At 35.0% G+C, this 24830-nt stretch overlaps 1 protein-coding gene across 1 annotated transcript in view; it reads right to left on the bottom strand.

The window, feature by feature from the left end:
- The window catches only part of LOC150085299 (uncharacterized), a 285468-nt gene that overhangs the window by 149301 nt on the left and 111337 nt on the right, over positions 1–24830 (bottom strand). The window contains exon 3 of the mRNA XM_090374519.1: positions 1496–1651. Coding sequence (XP_090230645.1) covers positions 1496–1651 — 156 coding nt within the window. The remainder of the gene's footprint in view (positions 1–1495; positions 1652–24830) is intronic.

Below are 24830 nucleotides of genomic sequence, written 5' to 3'. Positions count from 1 at the left end.
ATGATTAGGCGTGTTTTAAACGCAAAGAAACTAAGGATATGGCGTCAGTATATTATGTCTGTAATTGTGCATATTCTTCGGTCGGTTTGCTCTTTACTGGACGAAAATCCCGAGTGTCCCGTGACGAAAACAATTCAAGGCCAAGTCTATACAAGTGTACAAACCGATTTCATGAGCCGATTTGCGTTTTGTGCAAATCGGCTCAATAACCAGGAATAACTTACTGGGTAAAACCCTATTTCCTTTGCCTGAGATCAACTAACCGCAAAATTTTTCCAGTCTCCGACGTGATTTGAACCTATATCTCTCCAACGAGTGACAAACCACTATACTGTCAAGGAGGACAGCATTTTGGAGTAGAAGTCAAAGACACCAATGAGTTATTAGTTTTTTGTGTGATGGATGCCACACTTGTAAGAACAAATTAACTTAATCAAAATTACATTATACAATCGCAGTTCTACTAGTATCAACACGAATCCCTTTCCTCCGAAGTACTACAGCAGTAACAAATATAGCAGACACATCGCAGAATTCCAGAACAGTGAGTAATATTCGCTGCACATCTTCCAAGTTAATTGCTATTACTGTTCTCCACAGATGTCAACGACGAGAAGTTTCGCTTCTCGAAACGTTAATATACGCATTAGTAACAAACATAATAGTCAGTGGTGTGATCTGTAGGTTTATCGAACTCCATAAATATCAGGAATCATGCGTGTCTGAAATTCTCACTGTCAGATGCAAATCGGAAAACCGGCCGATAATGCTTATATATTTTGGTATTTTCATTTGGTTATAAACATAACATATAATTATTCCAGCTGTTTGATCGTTGATCAGCCACAAACTGATCAAATGACTGCCGAAATCTTAAATGGACAGTTTTTTTATTTTATAAAAATACTCGTCACGGTATAATTAAATTATAAATAATCAGCCCTAGTATGAATATGCAAAGTGTTCCCATTCTTCTGAACGACTCAAATAGGACATTGATAAAACAAAAAAATAAATAAATAATACAGACTCTAAATTCTCTATTTCTACTGACAGAAACTTTATTCTTCCTATTTATATTAATATTTTTAGTTATTAGTTTTTAGTGTGTCGTCTGTTACTTCTCGGCACTTAGACACTTTAGGGGGAAAACTCATTTTAAATAGGGGAATTGGTTAAATTGCCATCCGTAAACGAATTTTTAGTGGTTTGAATATGGAATAAAACAGTTTATATAATTACGATCATATATTACTCACGATAATAGAATTCACAGAGCAAAGTTTCATAATCTGAACTGTGCAGCTACTGATTGTAGACAAAACCGGGATCACAGAATGCAAATCATTTATTGTTTGTATGGACTTGGCGATAAGACAGCCCCATCCTAAAAGTTGTCTTATCTAACACGTGAATCATTTAGATTTGATGGCAAAGCAAAGTAATTAGGCAAAATTATTCCCCGCAGATGATTTAACAAACTACAGTCCCTTACCTGTGTTTCTCATGGTGAGGATTTGGACGACCCCTCGTATGCTGAGACTGCTCCAAAAAATGAATGACTTCTAGTCCGTAACTTAACGGCAGCATAATGACCCCTGGCTTTAATTCAGTACCGCAAAAATCGCTTTCAACGGCAAAATTATCTCCTCTATGGAGAATTTCAGGATGGAAGATTCTGTGGGTCAACACGTAAGTCTACCTTGGAGGAGCTGCAGTAGCAATGATAAGGTTAAAATTCCGCTGTAACACACCTCTAACTAGTGGGAACGATTTAAAGTCTTCGCAGTTTGTCATCGTAAGGGCTGCTTTGAAATGGAAGGTATCAATGATAATAAATTGTTAATGAACTGTTAGTTTCTATTTTAATCCCATACATATACCTTAACTCATTACAGATGGCTGGCGACAAAACCGCGCACCATTAGAACTTCGCACAACATCTAGCTACAACAAAATGCAATCCGCATCCCAAACTCCCATCTCACTTCCGTACTTATACAATAGACCAGTTCAAGAGTTCACTGACTGATGGACTAACCTATTTACACCCAGTCACAGCTCCTGACGCCAGCCAACGAAGTATATACAACAGACAGGCGTGCGTGAACGCACGCACACACATACTCACTCACGCACACACACACATATATCGGTACCGAGTTGGAGCGCGAGCTTGGAAGCGTCATGCGTTGTCAAGAGTCTGGCAAACGACTGCGCACAAGGTCTCTTTCTCCTTAGCGAATAACTCGGAACTGTGCCACACAACCACTGCCTCAGCCTAGTTCACAACGTGTCGTATACCTGCATGTTCCGTTTCATGTCAGTGGTTGGGATAGATGACGTAATCGAAAAAATGATTATGCCCTTTGTGACAATGAAGGCTTGATGCTAATCCCCAGGTCGGGTAGTTTTTATGGTGCAAACGAACATAGTGACACACAACTAATTGATGTTACAATTTTGTCGTTTGCCATCACATAATTCTCGTCCCCCCACTATCGCTCTCCCATATAACTCTGCAGTGGAAATGCATTTTGTCTGCTAATAGCTAGCAACCTCACACACACACACACACACACACACACACACACACACACACACACACACAAAATGACCTGGAACAGGTTTATCAAGATATTGCTTGTGTTTTCCAAGAATGTCCCAGTGCCTTGGCTGCAGAAACGATAGAAACAAATATTGTCATAAATACTTATGCGGCCAATAAACTTTGTTCTATAAGACTTACCCCACCTTTTCGTTAAGCTAACGATTACGAAACGAAAAAAAAACTTTTTTGTTTCCGCAATTAGAATGCGCCTCTATTAGACGTGACGTGATTACTAATCTGTTGTAGTTTTTGGCACATGTTAGCTTATTTTGACTGAAATTCCATTTAATCCAAACAGTTACAGTATATCAAAATGACTTATACGAAACAGATTTAGATATAAGATACTGCCTGCTCGTTGGAGTTTGATATATTGCCAAAAGAACTATTTGTACCGTTTATTTGTATTTCTTTCTTTTTCCGTCTGGAAAAGCGACTTCGAAAAATCAATAGAAACGCATTATGCTATCTAAACATAAAAATAGCACGAGAAAAAAAAAATCCATGTTTTTCTTTTATTGATTTGCAATATATTTGTGAAACGTGAAAATTTTGTGAAAGATCAGTTTATATGCCTTAAGAGGTTTTTCCAAAGTAATTTCCGTCATGGTTATTGAAGTTTTGAAGAATAATCATACACTGCCCCCCATCCCAAGGAGGATATCTAAGGACTACTCAGAAAAAAAAAAAAATTTCTCGTTGGTTCTTAATTAATGAATAGAAACTGAGTAGATACCATTGTTCATAATTGTTCATAACTTATGAACATACCATTGTTCATAAGTTCATCTGTAGTCTTTTTTTTTTTTTTTTTTTTTTTCTGATTGGCTATTTTTATACACAATAACTTATAATTCTACTTATAAGTATATTATATTAAATATATATATATATAATCAAACGTTTCATTTTGATTATTATAAAAGTGAACCTCTCTTTACTTTTTCATTTACATTTTATTAATATAATGAAAGAATAATGTCATATCAGGAAAAATCCTCTGTTCTAGAATAAAATAATCAGTAGCCCACTTATCACCGAACATTGTACACGCGATATTCTATTTTTTTGAAGCAGATGGCTTTGTTGCATGTATCCTTTTTAATGAGACCCAAGTTTTCGACATCGTTTTAATGTAGCCTAAAAGAAGGATTAAAAAATATTTTATATACTCCATACCTGGTAGAGAATATAATGCAAAATCAAATTTGTCAGTTTTAATAATTCTTCACAATCCATAGTTCTAAGTAGTATTTCTTTCAGGAGATTTAGAAAAGGCCCTAACTATTTATGCAATAGCTTATTTTTTATTATTTTATATTTAACATGGTTAGAGACCACTAATATCAGCAAATTATAGATTAAAAAAAAAAAAACAAAACAGATAGCTAAGACAATATGGAATCATAATTTACAAAATATAAACTATCGTGGGTATATTATAAACAGTTTTGATTAACAAGGATTATAAACAATTTTAATTAGCAAGGATTAGTGACCAGTCGCAGCTTTTTTATCTGTTACGAAATAAGAGAAAAAGGTTAAGAAAAGGTTAGTTTTATACTTCTCGATTGATGCAACATCTGAGTTTGTTTTCCTTCTGGGGTCAATAAGTAACGATTTCAAAAAAAAAAGAAAGCAGATAAACAGAATCGTCATCAATAATAATGCAATTTTTGTCCCTAACTACTGTAAAATTAATAAATACATTTTAAACTTAAGGAGTATTCTGGTTGTCAGTAAGTTCCAGATATAATAATTCACAAAATAAACATTTATAAACATTATGAATCATAAAATTTCAGCCTTCCCTAAATAATAATAAAATAAAGGCTTTTGCTTTTTTTGTCCCTTTTTTGTGTGTTTTTTTTTTTTTTTTTTTTTTTAATCGTAACTCTGTGTAATGTCAGCTCTGTGTAATCTTACGCTTGTGATTTTAGTTCTGTAGTCGAATTAATCAATCAGGAAATTAAATAAATTAATTAATTTTAGTAAATGACCTAAAATTTTAGCCGTTCACGTGCAGCCTACAGATGAGTTTTCTTTTGCCGGCCCACCTTGATGAGGCCTCACGCAACAGGTGCTATAGGGATACCCGCAGGTGAAAAAACCTACAAAGGACGCCCTGCTCTCGCACACACTGCTCAGAGAGAGAGAGAGAGAGAGAGAGAGAGAGAGAGATTGGCGTGGTGTGTTGTCGGCCTGACCTGTTACCATACTCTTCCAGTAAGCTTGACGCTGCATGACTCTATGACCTACGTATTTCCCACTATTGACTGCCTAACCGACTGCCCCGATTGCTGATATGTTTGCTAGTAATACTGTGCAGTTAACGACTGGGGAGCGATATTTGCAAATAAATTATGTAATAATCACTTATAAATATATATACATCTATATACTCTGTCTGGTGAATAATAGTAACAGAAAAACGTGCAATAATAAGAATAGAATTCTAAGCTTAAAATGCAAGTTGACCACACAGCTTGGTGTACTGTCGGACAAGAGTACATCGTCGAAGTACTAACTCTTAAGATACCACACACTCTCTAACACTTAAATACTACACATTCTAATATATACTTCAATGCATTCGAATTTTAAAAAATGTTTTATTACCAAATTAAAGATACCAATAATTATTACTGACCAATAAAAGTGACTAGTTAAACTTTAATATAAAATGAGTTTTAGTTTAATTTGATTATTAGCAAACGCCTTTCGTAAGAATGCATTATTTAATAAAACTGCTTCGTAGACAATATTTTCCGTAGACATCTTGATGGATATGAGTACCTTATTGTGTGTTTTCTTTTTCATTCGGAACTTTAATACCATTGCAATTAAATGGCTTATATCTAATTTTGAAAGGGTTTAATACTATTTATTGAAATTTCTGTGGCAAATGCAGCATAAAGTTGACCATGAACAGATATTACTTTGGCAGATATATTACAACTTTATCGAATGGCTTGTTCTATGATTTGCTAATTGTCTTTGCAAATGCTAAACTGCCCTCGCATAAGCTTTTTTTTTTTGTTTGTTATTTAGTTTTTAGGAGCATTAGCAACTAAGGCCATATTGCTCCGGGAATATGCGGTGGTCATTCCCTTGACCTTTCCGCATCCTCCGTATTTGGTGGTGACGGGCTCGAACCCCGGTCTAATCAAGAAGCGTGTGCTACGCACTGCTGCTCCTTCCCGCCTGGCTACGGAGGCGCCTCTCGCATAAGCGCCGTGGCGGTTCATTCAAATCAAGTGAAAATGGGCTGGGTTAGATTTCAATTGCTGAACGATATTGATGGATCTTTTGGTCTGGAATGGGAGACGATATTTAATGGGTTATTTTCACTCACTCCTGCAACAAGCAAACAGAATAAGAAGTATCTGTATTTTTACGTTTAGGAAATGATATAAACATTCTTTGCTTGTTACAATATCCCATCACAGCATTTTGGCCAGGGGCTAACAATAAATATGGGGAAATCCTTTAAAAAAATCACATGCTAAGAAATTCATATGGCATGCTGACAAATGCATTTTATAGCGTGCTAGTGTGCTCAATTGTGGCTTCAGTGTGCTGATTCTGCCTTTCTCCCCATGGATCCCTCAGTCCAATGCAGTTACGTAAGTTCGTAATTAAAAATTAATTTCTTTGAAATCTGGTTAATATAAACTCGATTCCTCGACAGAACGTTTCGAATGATATATGACATGACTTTGTAGATGCGAAACACCAGGTCAAGATCACGGACAAACTTATATTCAAGAAAAACCCTTGATGGTCTATAATATTTTTCTAGTTCATACGTGCAATGTTTGAAGTAGAAAAGCAAAACCTAGATTTTTAAAAATAGTTTATAGGTTTTGAAGATCTATTTACGAAGTCAAATAAGCTATCATTACATTTTTTGAAATTAATATTAATTTTTTTCCTATAATCAGCATTTTGTTTTATATAATGGATTTTTTCCTCTAATCAATAATATTCGCAGCTGTACTAACTTCTACATCAACTTCAATTAGCAATTTTTATCGAAAAACCAGCATTTTGGCAGTACTCAGAATTAAATGATTAATTTGTTTTGATTAATAATTGCATTTTATCTTTTGTCATAGGCAAATAAAAAATGGAAAAATCATAATAATTCTGACATAGTAACACAAAAGGCAGACACTACAGTATTTTTGTAACATGAGAAGAAATATAAATAAATGTAAATTAGATTTTAATTTCTATTTTAAATGGGAAATTATGCATATCTGTGCAGAAGATTTTAAAGTGAACTTTATTTTACGTTAGTGGTTGATGTTAATGTGGTCACTGTTTTATACAAAAATATGTGGAAAAAGTTATGCGTAAAGTGTTTTGTAGTATATATATATATATACTGTATTACATAAATTACATGTTATATGCAGGCGCCAATGTACGAAACTCTTTTTCTTTTTCTGGTTCTTGACTGTAGATACCGTATTTGTTTACAAACGGTGATGCGCCATCTATCGGTGATGTAAGAGGTCATCGACCCAGCCACGGAGATGAGCAAACTCTGTTTTACTTATAGATCCCCTTGTCCATCGCTGAAAGCGAAACGTTATAGATCCTGACAAAGTCCAGTTTTACTTGGGAAATGATTTAAGACGATAATACTAAATAACAAGGAAGTACTTTCTTTCATTGGCATAAAGATGAACTTCGTGTAAATGAAATCGCATGGTATAAAATAACGCCTTTTTAAAATATAGGCTGAATAGTAACACACGATAAAAGATACCGGCTTTCCATTAAGCGAACGTATCCATTGGCCATTTCCTTGTCTCAAAATATGCAATACAAGCAATGACCCTATTTATTTATTGATTTAGCATATTCATTTAACTAAACAATGTTTCGGAGTACACTTTGCCCACAACATATTCTAATGTGTTCACCATACTCCAACATGTACAGGGACTCAAAATAAAAATAAAAAAGTGTTAAAAAATAAAATTTTAATTTTGCGCGTAGACTTGAATGAAATCAGCAACTGCTGGGGAACACTGTCTACAAGTTTTTTTGGTATGTGGGGACTGGAATCTTGTTCCGTTCCTCTTATTCCTGCCGCTAGTTCTCTATTTGAACTAGGATGTCCTAGGTCTGGCTCTCAGTTGTTGTTCCAAAACATCCACGGTGTTAAATTAAATTTATATCGCTTTGGAAATGGCGGATTCATCACATAATTCTTCTCAAACCACTGTTGCACTGACCGTGCTTTTTGACACAGAGCGGTGTCACGCTGATATAAATACGGCCTCTCTCTCTCCCTCTCTCTCTTGGCGCAGATGTGGGGAACTACTGGTTGCGCCTGACCCCAAACACTGCACACCATGTCCCGTCCCTCTCTCTCTCCTCCCGAAATAGTTATTATAATGTAGGTAAGGCAGAATGTCACATTCATGGTTTTACTGATGACAGCGAATGAATAAAATCCAAACTACGCAAAATAGACTTGTACAATTACTAACATCAACAAACTTCGTTGAGAGTGCAGTTATAATCTGGGTGAAACCTTTATTTGGACATCGTCACACAACGCCCACCAGATGCCTGGACAGTGTAGCATGATTTGTCACTTCACATCGCGTTCTGCCACTGGTGTAATGTCCAGTGCTTCCGTTCTCTGCACCAAGACAGATGGACACGTGCATTACTGAGAGACAGCTTCAGCTCATGAGTAGATACACAATCATGGCAACCTATTCTGTGAAGAGTTTCTCTGATGGTTGTTGGTCTCATACCTCATCCCAATTCTGTAAACTGTCTCATTTCAACTTATTAAGGATACCTTTGCCATTTCCTTTCGCTATCCGTTTCAACTATATATGCTCTGAGTAATTAATGGTGTTTACCCTGCTTGGGGCAAATGGTCTCGTTAGCTTCTATCTTCCAATGGTGTACAATATTTCCAAAAGTTGATTTTGGATGTCACACCGTTTCTGTTATCTGAAGAATGGACATGCATCCTGTTTGATACCTTATTATCAATACATCTATTCGTCAATGATTGTGCATGCCTTTAATATCCTGCTTTTCACAGGTACTGCTATTTACTTGTCACGTGATCTCTGGAATTAACCGTTGCTTCACAGGAGAGGTGTCCCAGTAGATATTGAGGGATAATGTCTAGATTCTTGCTTACTGACATGAAATGTATTTTCAGTAATCGGTTGCTGAATTGCTATTTCAAGTCGTTTCTTCATCTTTTCCACACAGTCATTGAGTACTCTCAGTGAACTGTGCGGTCTCTCATTAGACCTTGAGAACTCTCAAGGTCTAATGAAATGTGTATTACGAACAAAAGCTAACTACAAAATTGTTAACTGGAACACGTTTGAGTTATTCAAATACTTAGAAAAAAAAAAAAAAAAAAAAAATCGGTTGGACCAATAGCATGCTCGGAAACCGTGAATAGGATACTGTACGTATATTTCGTAAGATCTTCCTCACGGCAAGAGTTAGAATTTACTTGAATTAAATCTAAAGCTATCAAAGCCATATCGCCATATCGATTTATAATTGTTTTTTTCGTGCCTTCTTGTCTTTACATGACATATTGCATTTCTGTACTGAAACCTATTTTACCTAGTACTGTTATAAGTATAGCCCTTTTTTTTTTTTTTTTTTTGGAAGATAAGGTAGAGTACATGAAAAGTCAGTAAATATTTTGCTCAGTACGGTAAATATAAAATACATTATTTCCCTTTGAATTGGAGGAAAGCGAAAAGTTTCACATTCTTTTCCTCGAAAATGGAGCATCTTTTGTCTGAGTTTAGTGCCTTATGTATGATTTATGTAACTGAGTAATTTATCGCTTATTATCAACGAGTCGTTAATCCTGTTCACGAATACAACTGGACAATTCCGTGATTTAACTGGCTGATTTGTGGATACTGTAGGAGCACGGTAAAAATTTAGGATTCCAAGGAAAATCTCCATGCTACATTGTTTACTCTAGCACGCTGTTTGACCAATCCGAGAACTAAATTTGCTGATTTTTTGGTGATTTGCTATATTTACCTATTTTCCTAACACAGCTGAAGCTTACATCTTGCAGTCTCTCTCTCTCTCTCTCTCTTACCCCCCCCCCATTTTTAACTGTAACTTTTCCTTTTTTTCCTTCCTTTCTATCCCTCTCTGTTTTTCTCTCTCTTCCTCTTCCTCCTCATGTTTTCTATTTTTTTGTTTTCACCATTAAATCAGTTATTACTCTTTTTCTCTCCCTCTCGCTCTGTCTCTCAAAAGTGACCAGAGAAGGGGTTGCCGACATCATTCCCACGCAAGAGATTTTATTAAATTATAGGCTCTTGGTATGAATGATGGATTAAAAATTAATCTGGTCCTGCTACATTGAAACTCAAACTGTTTATTTTTTCTATCTCCTATAAAAGGGCAAAATATGCATTGTATTGTATTCAGTGAATAGCAATTAAAATTAGACAACTAGCTTGATAAATGATTCCACTATTAAACGTTCCTAGAATTCCTTCAGCTTTCATTTCTTGCAGCGAAATATGCACCGCTCCATAGAAAGTTTAATGTTGTCAGCTCTTTCCAACTCAAACAGCGTGAAGAATTGATTACTTATTATTCTAAGGTCTGGAAGGTCGCAGTTAAATGACCTCCAAAACAATAAATAACATTCTTCAGAAAGAGCGAAATAAATGCGACTTCAATGCTCGTGCGTGAAGATCATGCAAGGCCATTCGTACTGCTGCCATCTGTTGACCAAATAACACACTAATTATCTTGGCAGGAAAATGTTTTAAAATTTTCCACATTTTTGATAAAATTCATAATAGAGTAGAGTTATTAAGCACACAGATCAAAGTCATCGCATTCATTTATTTTCTCATGGTAATTTTTGATTGATATGGCTGAACTGTTATTATATTATTTAGAGAAATGCAAACCACACACTGCAGACAGTTGCTGTTAAGTCGATTATTATAATAAACTTTTTTCACAAATATATGTGATTAGTAATCAAATCGTAGTTTTAATTTAAACAACTACTATACTAAATGTATGATAGGAAACAGTGGTACCTAAATTGGACGTACACTGACTAACCCCTACTGGTAATCTAGTACATGTATTGATATAGGTTGGAGAGAGAGAGAGAGAGAGAGAGCGAGAAAGAATTCATAAACAATAAACTTTATGGTGTGAATGATACGTATAGCACATGGTATATCATTACACATTTTAAAAAGTGTGCTATTGTGAATGTTAGTTACATGAAAAATGTAAATCAGATTATCCACAGCTATCCAAGTATATAGTATATATAGGAATGATTTCTGCAGTCTAGAATGTATTCAGAGAGGATGTTCTCAGATAAGGGATGTTCTTATTGATGCTTATAAATCCTTTCCTCTTATCGAAAATTTGTGCCAAATTTCAGGTACTTTAATAGACAATTTTTAATTGTTGGGAGCCTTGCATATCATTTTCCTTTTCGGTATTATTTTTCAAGACCAATAATATTGAATTGAATCGTGATAACACCAAGTTACTATAATTCATTTCATAGGAGAGTTACTATAACCATTTCATTATTAGGCGTTACTATAATTAATGTTCGTAATATCCGGTATTACAGAATAGGATGTAAAAATTCATAAGTATCGTGTAATCACTATCATTTCTTACCCCCCCCTTACCCCCATTGACTCAGATTTGGCCACTTTTTAAAATGTGAATAGCGCCACAGCAAGGACTCCACTGGATCCGGGAAAGCATTTAATGGCTTCCTTCGGAGCTCTTGGGTTCTGCGGATGTTGGAAGGTTTTTATGTGTATATCCACAGTCTTGATTGCGAGTACATTTTGTTATATACACTGGACTTCATGTAATACATAAAGTCACAATTGTGCTTTTACTCAGGATATTTTCCATTTGAAATTCACAACATTTTACTTACCCATTATATATTTTATATCCTACAAATATTTAATTTTGTTTCGGCCTTCGCTTAATCACAATTTCAATATTGATCCTTCTCTAAATTATTATTATTTTTTAAATAATATAATATTTTCCTTTTTAGACTTGATAAGTAAGATATGTTGTAGTTTTAGACATATTTATTTTTATTGTACTTAAGTGTATATTATTATACATTTTATTGTATTTTATATAATAAAATGTATAATAAAAAAGTATATAGATAACTATGTATCTATATAACGTATAGTGTGTGTGTGTGTGTGTAAATTTACAAATATACAAACAATAAATTTTTGTAAAATTATATTATTTGGTATTTTTATTAATTGGCAAAGAAAGCAACTGACAGATTGTAGTCGTGTCCATTTTTTTTTTAAAATCAAATATGTGTTTATGGGTTGTGTATTGTATTCAGTGTTTACCTTTCCATTGTCTACTAGAAACCTAATATTAGTATGATGCCTGGTTAACTACAAGACATTGTTGAATCTTTAATTTCATCAGGTTTAGTGACTATATATAATTTTTTAATGTCCGTCCGTCACATTCTCATCATGCATTACGATGATGTTTTATTTGGTTCTATTTCCATTGCTTAACCTATGTAACTAATGCTATGCATGGTGGAACTGTTGCTTCTTAATGGGCCTTGAGATTAGTATGGTTAGTATATATATAAATCCAGTCGTATATAAGATCCATAGTAAAGGCATACACTGTATATTATTTTGTATTTCAGGTTCAAAGCGATTTCAGAATGTTTGTCAAAGTTCTGTGCTTCTAGAAAGTTTAGGTCAGATGGTGACGATGGACTTCTTTGAGCCTTGCATGTAAGTTACTCCTTTTGTTTTCGCAAAACAAACAATAATAAAGAAATATCATTTCTATGTCTTGCAATGAATGTCTGGCCACGGTATATTAATCAGTGTCGGATCACGTGGGCGGGTGAGTAGTGTACGATTGTTGCCGCGGGTCAAAGACCCGGTACTCTGTAAACTTAACAGTGCATGAACTTAAATTCCAAACATCACGATACTTGTAACCCACTTCTCATAACACTAAAATCTAAGGTGATGCAAAGAGTCCTACTGATGCCTCGTGCACAAACTCCATCCCCGGAAGTGTAGCGCCACAAATCTGCCTTCCTAGAGAACTAAATGTGCTAGTACATTTAGCCGGGTTATCCTAACGTGATGAGCGCCCGCGCGCGTTTCTGCCGGTCATTGACCGGGGAGCATCCTTGCATACATACACACTGACACATAATAAGCTACTGGTTAGGCTGCTAAAAAGTCTGCCGTAGGGAGAAGAGGCGGGAGGGGCTCAGAACATTGCCACAGGGCACCTTACTAAGTCAACTATCCCGAGGAAAATAGACGTTACCATTTTTGAACGATCATTTGGAGCAACACTTAGCATGAGGCTGTTTCACGGTCACGTGTTTGTTAAGGTCATACACAAGTCCTGTTAATGTATTTTATAACGTTTCAACACCTGTTACATTGTTTCTAATAATTTTTTTTTCTCTTAATGACATGTTTTCTGTTTTTATGATGTAAATGATCCTGTTTTACATGCCTGAAAATCTATTGTGCAATCTGTTGTTCAAGACAGAGGTGACTTATTCGATTATCTGCAGTAGTTATGGGCTGTAACTTTTAACATTGTTACAAGTAAAACAACACACCTGCAGTAGAAGGCAGAAAATGCAAACAGGAGAGAAAGGAAGCGACTGCACACAGAATGTGATAACAGAACAGTTCACAGAATGCAACAGAGAGAGAGAGACGTCATTTGAAGGGAATGCCCGATATCAACGCAATCAATATTTACATCAACACACCTAAAAAAAAATAGAAAACTCAGAAATAGTATTATTAAAAGAAAATTAAACAAACTTAACTACACTACTCTACCAAAACATAAGAGCATACAGTTAAAAACGAGTTGCTTAAAGGCTGTGATGAATAACTAGCAATCCACGTTGACATCGATTTTACGAGGTGTGTACAAGTATCGCTGGTGATGTTAGCCCATTCCTTTAAAGCAGTATTCCTCAATCGTCCACTTCCGACGATCCCTATTAAGCGTATCAAAATTCGCAAAAATTTCGTAAACCCCGTACCATTTACAACAAGGTTAGTCCTGTTTTTCGTTTGTGATTGTATTTGTGATTTTAATTTATTAGGTATGCCACTACATTTCAGGATATCCTTTGAGACTCCTGGGATTCCAGGATTACCGATGAGATCCACCATTTGAAGGTTTTAGGTGCTTTTTAAGCGTCTATTGGCTTCACTATGTCTGTCCGTCCGCATATAACAGAGGGTTGTCACTCACTGAACGGATTTTCATGAAATTTTGTATTTGTGTCTTTTAAAAAATATTTGCAGAGCCAAAACAAATTTCATTAAAATCGGACAAATAGAAATCCGGCAATTATTATTTCTTCTTTCCATACAATTTGTATGAAAATAAATAAATAAATAAATAAATTCATAGATTAAATGTAGTTTTAATGCAGTATTGTCGAAACGAAGCAGCTGCTTCGTTTCGACCGTTCTTAGATTTTTTATTTTTTTTCCCTTGCCCATAAAGTCATTTACTGCGCAGGACGTAGACCTTGTATATTCATTAAAAATTAATGGAATGTTATACAAGGCTCGTAATAAATATTACACGGTTGTAATTAAACTAAACGGCTAAGTTTAGAGAAAGTAAACGTACAGAGTTTTATTAAGTGTTCCATGGAGTTCATAATCTTAGTAATTAATTGATAAGGCGATAACTATATTTACTTTTCATTTCTATTACTCACAGAAAATGGAAAAAAAATTAATAATTTAATTAGAAAAAAATGAATTTAATATCATCGTGTTGATTCAGCTGACTCACTCTTTATTGTATCGATTTTTAAAAACGCCGCTAGTGACTATATTATAAGCCCATTGGAGTATTCTTGTAACGCGGGCTGCATTTCCTGCTTTGGAATTAATGCGACATTTTGATGAACGTCATTGGGGCATTTAAAGGGGCCTCTCGTTTGAGCTGCGGTGCCGAGAGAACAAAGCAATGAATCACATATATACATAAGGCACTTCTAACAGTATGGGGAGAGGGTGACCGTGCACACTAAGCCTTACGAGCATTTCCGCATCACCTGCTATCGTCCTCCACCAAGGTCAACCAAAGAGGACTTCGAAGCAGCTGCTTCGTTTCGACCTTTCTTAGATTTTTTTTATTATTTTTTCCTTGCCCATAAAGTCATTTACTACGCAGGACTTAGACCTTGTATATTCATTAAAAATTAATGGAATGTTAAATTTCACATTGATGGCCAATAAAAATTCACTTCACTCCAGTAACAGTCGCTTTTCTATATAAGAATACTGATCTCAGGATTTAACGAAATTTTTAGGGTAATGCTCTTTCGACAAAATCCATTTTTCTGTAGATCATATGCTGTCCAAGATAAGTTATTTAAAGCTCCGTTTTAATTCGAAACAAACGTCTTCGAGTTAGGCAATGGAAGAATTTTTAATAGTTTATTTTATTATTGTTTAAAATAGAATGCCCCATAATTTGCAAATATAAAAAATGAATATCAGTGAAATGGATATATTTTAGTTATATAACTGCCGCATTTTCGTATGATGTTTCGGAGAAAATTGCCGTTTTTGACATACTGAAATGTAATTAGCGTAGTAAATTACAGAAATCACTTATAAACCCTTTCACAGTTGATATTTGAAATTTCAGCATGATCTTCAGATTATAAAGATAAAAGTAGCAGCATACAGGAAAGTTTTTTCTCAGTCTGTATTTCCGTTCATATTGCAAAAAATGAACGGGAATACAAGGCATAATTGATGCGAAATTGGCGATACTACTTATTATCGCCAATCTGGTTTCTTAGGTAATCAATAGGTTATTGATTGTTATTATTTAGTTTGTCTTTAGTTTAGTCTGCTGATTACGTTTATGTCTTTCGTTCTTATACCGTGAAGGTTAATCGAATTGCAAGAAATTAAAGACAGAAAGAGACTGTAAAACACTCTCCAGCGAGAAAGATGTTGAAGTAAATTTTCAGGGCCATAACCGCACTGATAGTCACCCTTTTCTCGCAGTGCATATGCGAACACTCAAATGTTAACTGAAGTGTATTAAGCTGCTTAATTTCTTTAAGAATAAAAGTACTAAGATGCCTTTTGCCTTAATACGGTCAACAGTTGTAAATGGCGTCCGGTTAGTTGGTTGCGTTAAACATGTGCAAACTAACGCCCGCGTCTTGCATAGCGACACGTGCAACCCCAGCAGGTCGACGACCTCCATTTCTTTGCTGTCTCCCTCCCCCTCTCGCTCTTCTAAACATGTTTCTTGGCGAACGGAGTTCGGTTACTGTTGCTAAGTTATCCTTCATTGCCTCTTTTCTCCCCCTCCCCACCTTCCCCGCTTTTCTTTTTGTGGTTCTTTATTCGAGCTATAGTAAAACAGAAATGTTCCAAACCGCTATTTGATTTATCTGCCAATGAATCTGTATGTTAGAAGTATATTTAGAAGTTAATTTTACGTATGTGGATGCCTCAACAATAAAGAATAGTGACAGTCACATAGAAGTATTTTATATACTGCATGTACAGTATAAGGCTGGACAGAATTCAGTTTTTTTTGTTTTTTTCCCCCTCTTTCTTTTCGGATAAGGTTATGCTGCTGATAACCTACCCAATTATGCTGCTTAATATTAATTAGTATGTCTCTAAGTTTGTGTGTTAAATCAGTGGTGCGCAAACTTTTTTGTGCCGTGACCCCAAAATTAACTGGCATATTTGTTGCAACCCCTAAATTAACTGACATATTTGTCGCGACCCTTATTTAGAGTTTACCATCATTATATTTGCACGTGAGTCTGGTGAGAAGATACTTGAATGTTTATGTAATTGCTCCAAGACAATGAAGTCAAATTGTTAAACAACTAAAGCTATTACAGAAAACTAATAAAAAGTTAAATATTACAACTTTTTTGGGTCTCCTCGAAAATATTTTGCCATCCACAAATCAGTAGCAGATCCCCTGATAAAGCACTTTATTAAACCAGGGCCGTGTTAATTCTATCGGGCGCTCCCGGACACCCGAATGAGGGAGCGCCCTCTTTTTTTGTGAATAATATTTGTAGAATCGTATATAAAGACTAAAGACTATAAAGAATCGTCTCTACTGTGTTAACGTGAGTGTGTGTGTGTGTGTGTGTGTTTTTAAATTCCTAATAAAGTATTATTATTTCTAATGATAATTATAATAATTGGACATTAAGATTTACTACTACTGTTGAGTTCTGTGGATACTTCGGCACAACGACATGGGTTAGAAGACTTTACTAATAGCCATTTTAACAAGAATATAATCGTTAACTGTATTTAGCGATCACGTGGGCTCGAAAAATAGTCAGCTCAAAAACTTGAGCTACTGCGCTCATGCGTTGACACTCTGCTACTTGGCCTTTTATCTGTATATATGGGGTGTCCATAGTTCTGCATTGGTGGGGGATAGGATAAGGGATATAGGACTGTTTTTTTATAAATATAATTTCTTATTATGATATTTAAGATCATTATAATGAAATGATTATTTTTCTGCTAAGTTGATCTCTCAAAATACCTACCCTTCGAACGATCCTTAGACTAGTAGCTAGCTTGATTATCAACTAAAATATCCACTTTCTCCCCAATAGAGAGACCCGAGCATGGGCCTGGTAGGTTCATGTTTAAAGACGATTCGGTATAAAAACCATTAACCTCTCATAAAAGGGTATGTAAAATCAGTGTATTGTCATGCGCTTTCCACTACTACCTTTATTCGACTGCTTTTAATTGCTGTTCGACATCAGCCAAATCAGACGCACATATCTGTTGTGTCTCTTTCTTTTATCCTAAATCTGAGGACAATAACTGTAGATTGAACCATGTGATTTTGTCATGTGGAAAAGAATCAACCGACTGTTACTTCCTGATAATATAAAAGCTTAGTGGAAACAAAAAAATAGGAAGCGAAGAAAATCGGATGTTCTTTCACGAAATTTCTGAGTTCATCAGAACTAATTTCTTCACGCTTTTTTTTATCCAGAATGTCAAGTTGCTGGTCCATTGCCGTTGGCCACTTTAAAAACAAACGTTAAATCTGCGTAATTAGGTACTTTTATGAAAAAATAATATTCACTATTGCGGTTTCCTTCCAAAAACTCCACTCTCAGTCTTACTGTATTTATTCACTTTATAAATAACCAATCTTTATAAAAAATAAACATTTCATTGTTCCTCGACATGTTTCATGCATTTGATTCTGTTCATTCCTATATTTATCTCTTTAAAAACTTTATACCTATGATATTTTAGTCATAATTATGAGAGCATCTTTGGTGAAATGGGAAGTTCCTTTATTATTTTTTTTTTTTACTTGGCTGAAGCTGTATAAGCTTGCTTGTTTGCATCATTTGCCACGACGAATACTAATACAAAATCATGAGTTATTACTGGCAATTATTTTCTTATTATATTAATCACAGCAGAAACGTTAAACACGTGTTACATTTCAATTGTTATTAAATTTCAGGAAGAAATAAATAATAAATGCATTACGAAAGCGTTGACAGCAAAATAGGATTGTTTAATTTATTAAATTACAGAACCTGTAAACGTGTTGTATTTCACGCTCTGTTGATTACGCAGTACAGTATTACAAAACTTGGAGTGGATATTATGTTGGGCGATATGTGCAGTGAAGTGAAACTATTACTGTTATATATTAATTAATCAATTAGTAATTAATTCATTAGTAATCAATTGGCAATAATCTACAACAGGAACTAGAAAATTTGGGCAGATGGGCTTGAGAGGTGGCATCTGAAGTTTAACATTGACAAATGTGAAGTACTGCATATAGGTAGCAGTAACCCCAGAGTAACATACCAACTGTGCGGTTCTTCACTCAAGGAAGTGGAGAATGAAAAAAAACCTGTGGATAACTGTACAGTTAGATATGAAATTTTCTGAGCAGTGCAGACAGCATAGCTCATAGTGTCTTGTCAATGATATACAGGAAGTTTGCTAGCAGGGATGAGGTGATTATTCCCTTGTATAAGGCAATGGTCAGGCCACACCTTGAGTACTACATACAGGTTTGGAAGCCTCATTTTAGGATGGATGTAGAGCTGCTGGAACGAGTACAGTGGAGGACAACCAGATTGGTGAGCGGAACAGAGGATTTATCTTACCAAGAAAGGCTCTGCAATTTGCGGTGTCTGGAGACTAGACACTTACAATGTGATATGATTGAGGTGTATAAGGCCTTGAACTGTTTGAGAAAGCTCAATGCTGATGGAATTCTTCCTCTTGCTCAGATTCCGCACCTGAGGGAGCATAAATTCAAATCGAGGAAAGACAGTTGTAGAATAGATGTGCAGAAAATTTACCTTTAGCCAGCGGGTGGTTGATTGCTGGAACAAGCTTCCATTTATCGTTGTGGAAGTTGACAGCTTAAATAAATTCAAGACAGAACTAAACAAACTTTTGGAGTGAATGGGTGGATGAAATGGTAAGTTTTTTTTTTTTTTTTTTGGCTGATGCTGTATAAGGTTTGGTAACAAGATAATTAGTTATTTACTTTTGACTTCTATTAATCACAGAAAAAGAAAAATCAGTTGACTTAAATATTAACAGTATCATTTAATTTAAGAAATAAAATCTAACGCCCCAGAAATGTTACGCGCTGCCTCCACTAACTTGTTTATCTGTTGTCGTTGAGGTTTCAATTCATTATAATCGTTTTTAAGTTCCTCAAGGTTCTCCTTTAGGCCCTCTTCTGTTTATATTGTGTTTAATTGATTTGTCTTGCATCTTCCAACATCGAGTGGCAACCGTTCATTGACCTTTAGATCAACGAACTCAGTGGTTTTCAGTTGTCTACAGCAACATTTGTATTGTATAGGCCAACGTGTTTATCGATTTTTATCTTAATCTGAGAAAAAAAATTCTAAGAACTTAGAAACATGCTCTTTTTCAGCAGAGAGAAAGAGAGAGAGAGAAGATTGAGGTTCTGTAGTATCAGAGGATGAATGTATAACTTTGTAGGCAACTGTTCAACTTAATAAAATGATAGTCATCTTGGCAGGAGCTCAGTTATAAAATCACAACATGGTAATCACAGCATGGATTCGCTGAGGGAAAATCTTGTCTGATTAGTTACTGTGAGATAGTCATAAAGAAACTGGATTTTTAAAAAAATAATTTTGATGCCATATATACCGTCCTTACGTTTCAGCAAAACTTTTATTACTGTCCCATGTGAACGACTGCTGTATACATTGGAGCAGCATGGAAATCGTGGGACAGTAGTAGGGTTTACAGCAATATTAATTAATATTAATAACATCAGCAATTGCTGATGTACTTAATATTGCTGGTCGATATAAATTGCTTGTTATCTGCGGTCGATTTGCTGTTTGCTCGACGAAAAACTCGAGTTTTCTGGAGAAAAACCATGCTGCCTTCTCCTGAGTCCGACTAACTTAGCAATAAAAATTCCTCTGATCATTGACAGGATTCGAACTGAGGTCTTTTTCCACATGGTGTGGTCAGGATGGTGTTATACCAACCGTGCTACCCATGAGGACGAGCAGTATGGAATGAAGGACAGTTTACTGCTATGAAAAAAGGGATGGTCGAGTAGCAGGAGACAGAGAGTGATTGTTAATGGGCACTAACTTTCTTGGACTAATGTTATTATTGAAGTCTCTGTGAGGTTTGGTGTTGACTTCCTTACTGTTTTCAGTATTTATTAATGATATTGAGGAAGGCAGACCAAGCTCTGTTTCTAAGTTTTCTGTAATAAACTTAAAAATTGATTAGACAAATTATTAGAAGGGATGGAAAAATGACGTGTGTATATTTTTCTTTTCTTTCTTTCTTTCTTTTTGGCTCATGTTGTTTAAGCTTGCTTCCTTGTATCATTTTCCCGCTAATATTAAATGTTGTTGTCAAAAAAGCAATTCGCAGAAACTGTTCGAACCATTCGTTTCCGTAGCTGTTCTGGTCTCTTTCGACGAACACGTCCCTTAGTTTATCCAGGGTGAAGCAATAACGGGTAATACTGTGTCTCTCTCCTCAATATTTCTGTCATTGCTGTCATATTTATATACTTATGACATGCACGTGAATATACTCGTATGTTCACATGGCATGACGTCAACTGCTACTTTTCTATCATCTGAGGAAATGGGACTGTTTATTATGTGCATCCGTTTCCGACGTTTGTACCTCACTTTCTGGATATCCTTTGTATATATGTAGGGTAAGGGAGGGTAAGAGAACGTACTTAATAAATTTTGACTCAGCTAATTTTTTCAAAATCAGCCTTTAAGAAAAGGAAGTATTATGGATGAAAGAAGAATCTTCGTAGAAAAATAATGCTTAAACATTACAAATTTATATTATTTATCGTTAAATGCCTTTATGATAACTTTACGTACTCTTAGACGCTCTGTGACCTACTCTTTATAACTTTATGTACTCTTAGACGTTCTATGAGGGTAAGAGTATGCATAACTTCACTCAAGAGTATACGCACAACTTTAATTACAAGTAACTTACTACGAAAAAAAAAATCTTATACGGCTAATAAAATTAACTGCATGTGAAAATAAACGTAAAGAATTGTCTTAAAGAATTTTCTGTCCAGCTTTCATTTGTAAGAGTAATTATCCATGATCAAGACGTTTCATATTTTGTCGGATCTTTCTAGTCGCCCCCCTCACAGTTTAGGAATTCGACACTTACTCTTGGCCGTTTTATCAAGCATCCCACATCAACGATTATACCACCTTTATTTACCAGAAACGTCCACTAAAGAAACGATAATACAACGTTAATTCCATGAATTTCAAACGAAAAAGCCTACAGTTCTTATCTTATGAAGTCAGAAAATTACAAGCTAAGTATCAAAAAGTTTTTTTTTTTTTTTTTTAATTCTGCTAAATGGAGAGAGAGAGAGAGACTTAAATGTTAACAACACTTGGTAACTTGCTGCTGTAAAAGTGAACTGCTGAATTTTTCGCAGTGTTGCCAACAGCTAAAATAAGTGGCTGAAATAAGTGGCTGCAATAAGTGGCTGCGTACTCTTAGCTGCCCGCGTATTCCTGCCGTCCCCAGTATTATTTATGTACCATGTTATACATATTTATATGAACTAGAGCGTTCCTTAAAGTTTTTGTTTTTTATTCTAATTACATCAATAAACAGATCTGATAAGAGGCTGGTCGTTTGGGCTATCCACAATAATCATCATACTAGTATACAGTATATAAGATGTATACCAGAGTGGGTAGGGAATCGAAATCGTTAATATCTCCTTACCGAATTCTTGAACTTACAGGAATATCAGAAATACTCTAAACATAACTCAGACTATGGGAAATAGATGAAACTTGTGCCACAAGTCTTCGCCGCCAATATTCAGATCATACACATCTAGAAACTACTTCAAAAGAAGTGTCTGGCCGAATAATCAATATGGTTACGTGCAGCGTGACCACATTGATTACGTCAATATTCCCGGAACTATTATCCCTCAAACCTGCGACTTATTTCTGAATAATTTTATGCTTCAGTAGACATACAAGAAAAAGTCTGGAGGAGTTATTTCGGGGACTTCGGCGGGCCACAGGTCAAACTGAAAGTTTTAAAAACTTTGATTTGAATATGAGCGGTGGACACTGTCATCTGTTATGAGTTTGATCTATTTCATATAGCATAAAGGTACGTTATATTCAGCGCATTTCTGTATATATATATTTTTTTTGAGCTTTGCTTGCAGAGTTATTTAAAGATTTTATAAATTCTAGACTTAGCAATACACGTTTATAAATATTATATTGATCAGCTATTAAAAACTGCAGCCATTATCAACCCACTGCAGGATGGAAGCCTCCTCAACAATTCATGCTCAGGGAAATGGATTATAATCTGCCACGCTGGTCCAGTGCGGGTTGGCAGCTCGACCATATTTAGCAGTCAGGGGCTTGAACCCCGGTCTACTCAAAGAGTGGGTGCTACTGCACTTCAACTCCTGACCACTCGGCTACGGAGGCTAGATCAGCTATTACTACACATAAATAGGGACATTTGTCCAATGTATGAGCAGATACGTTGATTCGCTGCAGTATGTACTTATGGAAATATTTTGAAGTCAGCGCTAATGTAACTTTTCAGACGAATAGTTAATACTCTCAAGGCTGATGGGACCAAAAATATAAAACTTCAAGATGAGAAAATGTGCTTGTTCTATTCTTATGCTTATAACGTTATCTAATTCCTAAGCTTTTAAGGCCCTTCAATAACGCACTCCAGCAGCATAGCGAAGGCGCCGCATTAAGGTTAGCTAGTACAAAATGTATCTCGGTGTATCTAGAATACACCGAGAATAGTTTCCTAAGTATCACACAAAATAAAATCCTTTAAAAATGTCATGTAATTCTATTAAAAATATAATGTGGGTTCCGTTTATCTTCATGTTTTTGATTTATGAGATCAGTAACCAGTTTTCTTCCTCTTAGCGGTCTGTATAGTATCCTGTGTTGACTATTTCATTACAGATGTACGTTAATAAATAGCAGTAGACACAATTTAATAATTGCGTCTATGCTGTATGAATAATTGGATATCTGACACCTTTCATTGCTTTTCATATACAATATGAACTCTCTGTTTGTCTGCTACTACAGATTAAAACGATCTAGCGGTAATCTGAGAAGGAAACTTCCTGGTGTGTTAATCTGAAAGACAGGTGTCAAATGATATGCTTTAGTACTGAGGAAGTTTAACGGTAAGTAGTGAATACAAAAATATGGGTCGTTGCACTAAATTCTCTCTTACAGGAGCTGCTTACATATTTATGAAAGGTTTCAATCGAAGAATCAGTAGAACTTTGATATTCCTTGTACTTGCTAGACATAGTGTCATGCTACTGCTATGTGAAGTTTGTTTATAATACGAAGTTATCACTGTTGCTTTCGTTATATGAATTTTATTTAAAAAACTTATCTTTTAAGCCAATGTGAATAATAAAATATAACTTTACTGTTTTTACGTTTAACAATAACTAAATCAAAATTTGCTCAGCCACCCTTTCTTTTTCCTATGCTGTCGTTTATGAAAACTTGCAAGATGGTCGATACTTAAGCTATACTTCGGTAATTGGTCCATTCTTTAAATAAGATTTTTCTGAGCGAACTGATAATCCGATAGTCAATTTGTATATTTTTTAAAATAAAAATAAATTACAAACCAAGATTTCTTTTTCTATTTTTTTTTACCATAAGAAGTTTGGTGAAGGGCTATTGCAGTTTTTTCACATTTGATTTTTCGATGTTCTGAATATAATTCAATTTATATAAACGCAGCATCTAAGAAACAGTTATACGATATCCAGTATTTATCCCCCGCACCTTCCAAAAAAAAATAATAAAATAAAATAAAACTATTAAATGTCTGTACGTGAGTCTCAAAACAGAAAGATTTGCTAAGGTATAATTGGAACAAAGAAAGTGATTACAGTATTATATTATCCATTAGAAAAAAAAAAAAAAAACACTAAAAACTACAGCAAAACAATTATATTATCCATTAACTAATATTTAATAACCTGCTAGGGAGACTACCAAAACTGCTGTTCCTTGACCCAGTGGACGTGCTACCAAATGATTATACCAATCAGTGGAATCTAAAAGTTTTGATTACCCTCCCCAACCTCTTCTGTTTATTGATGAAAGATACAATTAAAAGTAACTGAAACCAGATCATTTGTAATAAGTGATGGTAACCGATCTCTTTTCGATAATTTCTTAAATATTTGATGATAGCCACCATTTCTGTACAAGTAAGAAAACTATTAATTGGTTTAAAGAAAGCATAAGGTAAAACCCAGAAGTAGATTGATCTAAGCTAAAATTTCTATCACATGTAAGAATGATAGATATGACGGAAATTAGAAACCGAAGTGTTTGTTAATTTCAAATTTGCTATTGGGAATCATCTTGATTAGTTTTTACTTAAGTTTCCTTATGTATTCAATACTTTAATAACAACCGTGCAAGTATTATAAGTGCCGTACACCGTGATAGTGTAGTAGTTTCGCCACTTGTCATTTATATTCTCTTATTGAAGAGGCCGTCAGAAATTCC

The sequence above is a fragment of the Mastigoproctus giganteus genome, chromosome 5 (assembly GCF_048544385.1).
Source record: "Mastigoproctus giganteus isolate SK-2022 chromosome 5, ASM4854438v1, whole genome shotgun sequence".
In the NCBI taxonomy this organism is placed as follows: Eukaryota; Metazoa; Arthropoda; class Arachnida; order Uropygi; family Thelyphonidae; genus Mastigoproctus; species Mastigoproctus giganteus.
The sequence above is the reverse complement of the archived record's forward strand: the minus strand, read 5'-3'. Positions and strand labels throughout refer to the sequence as shown.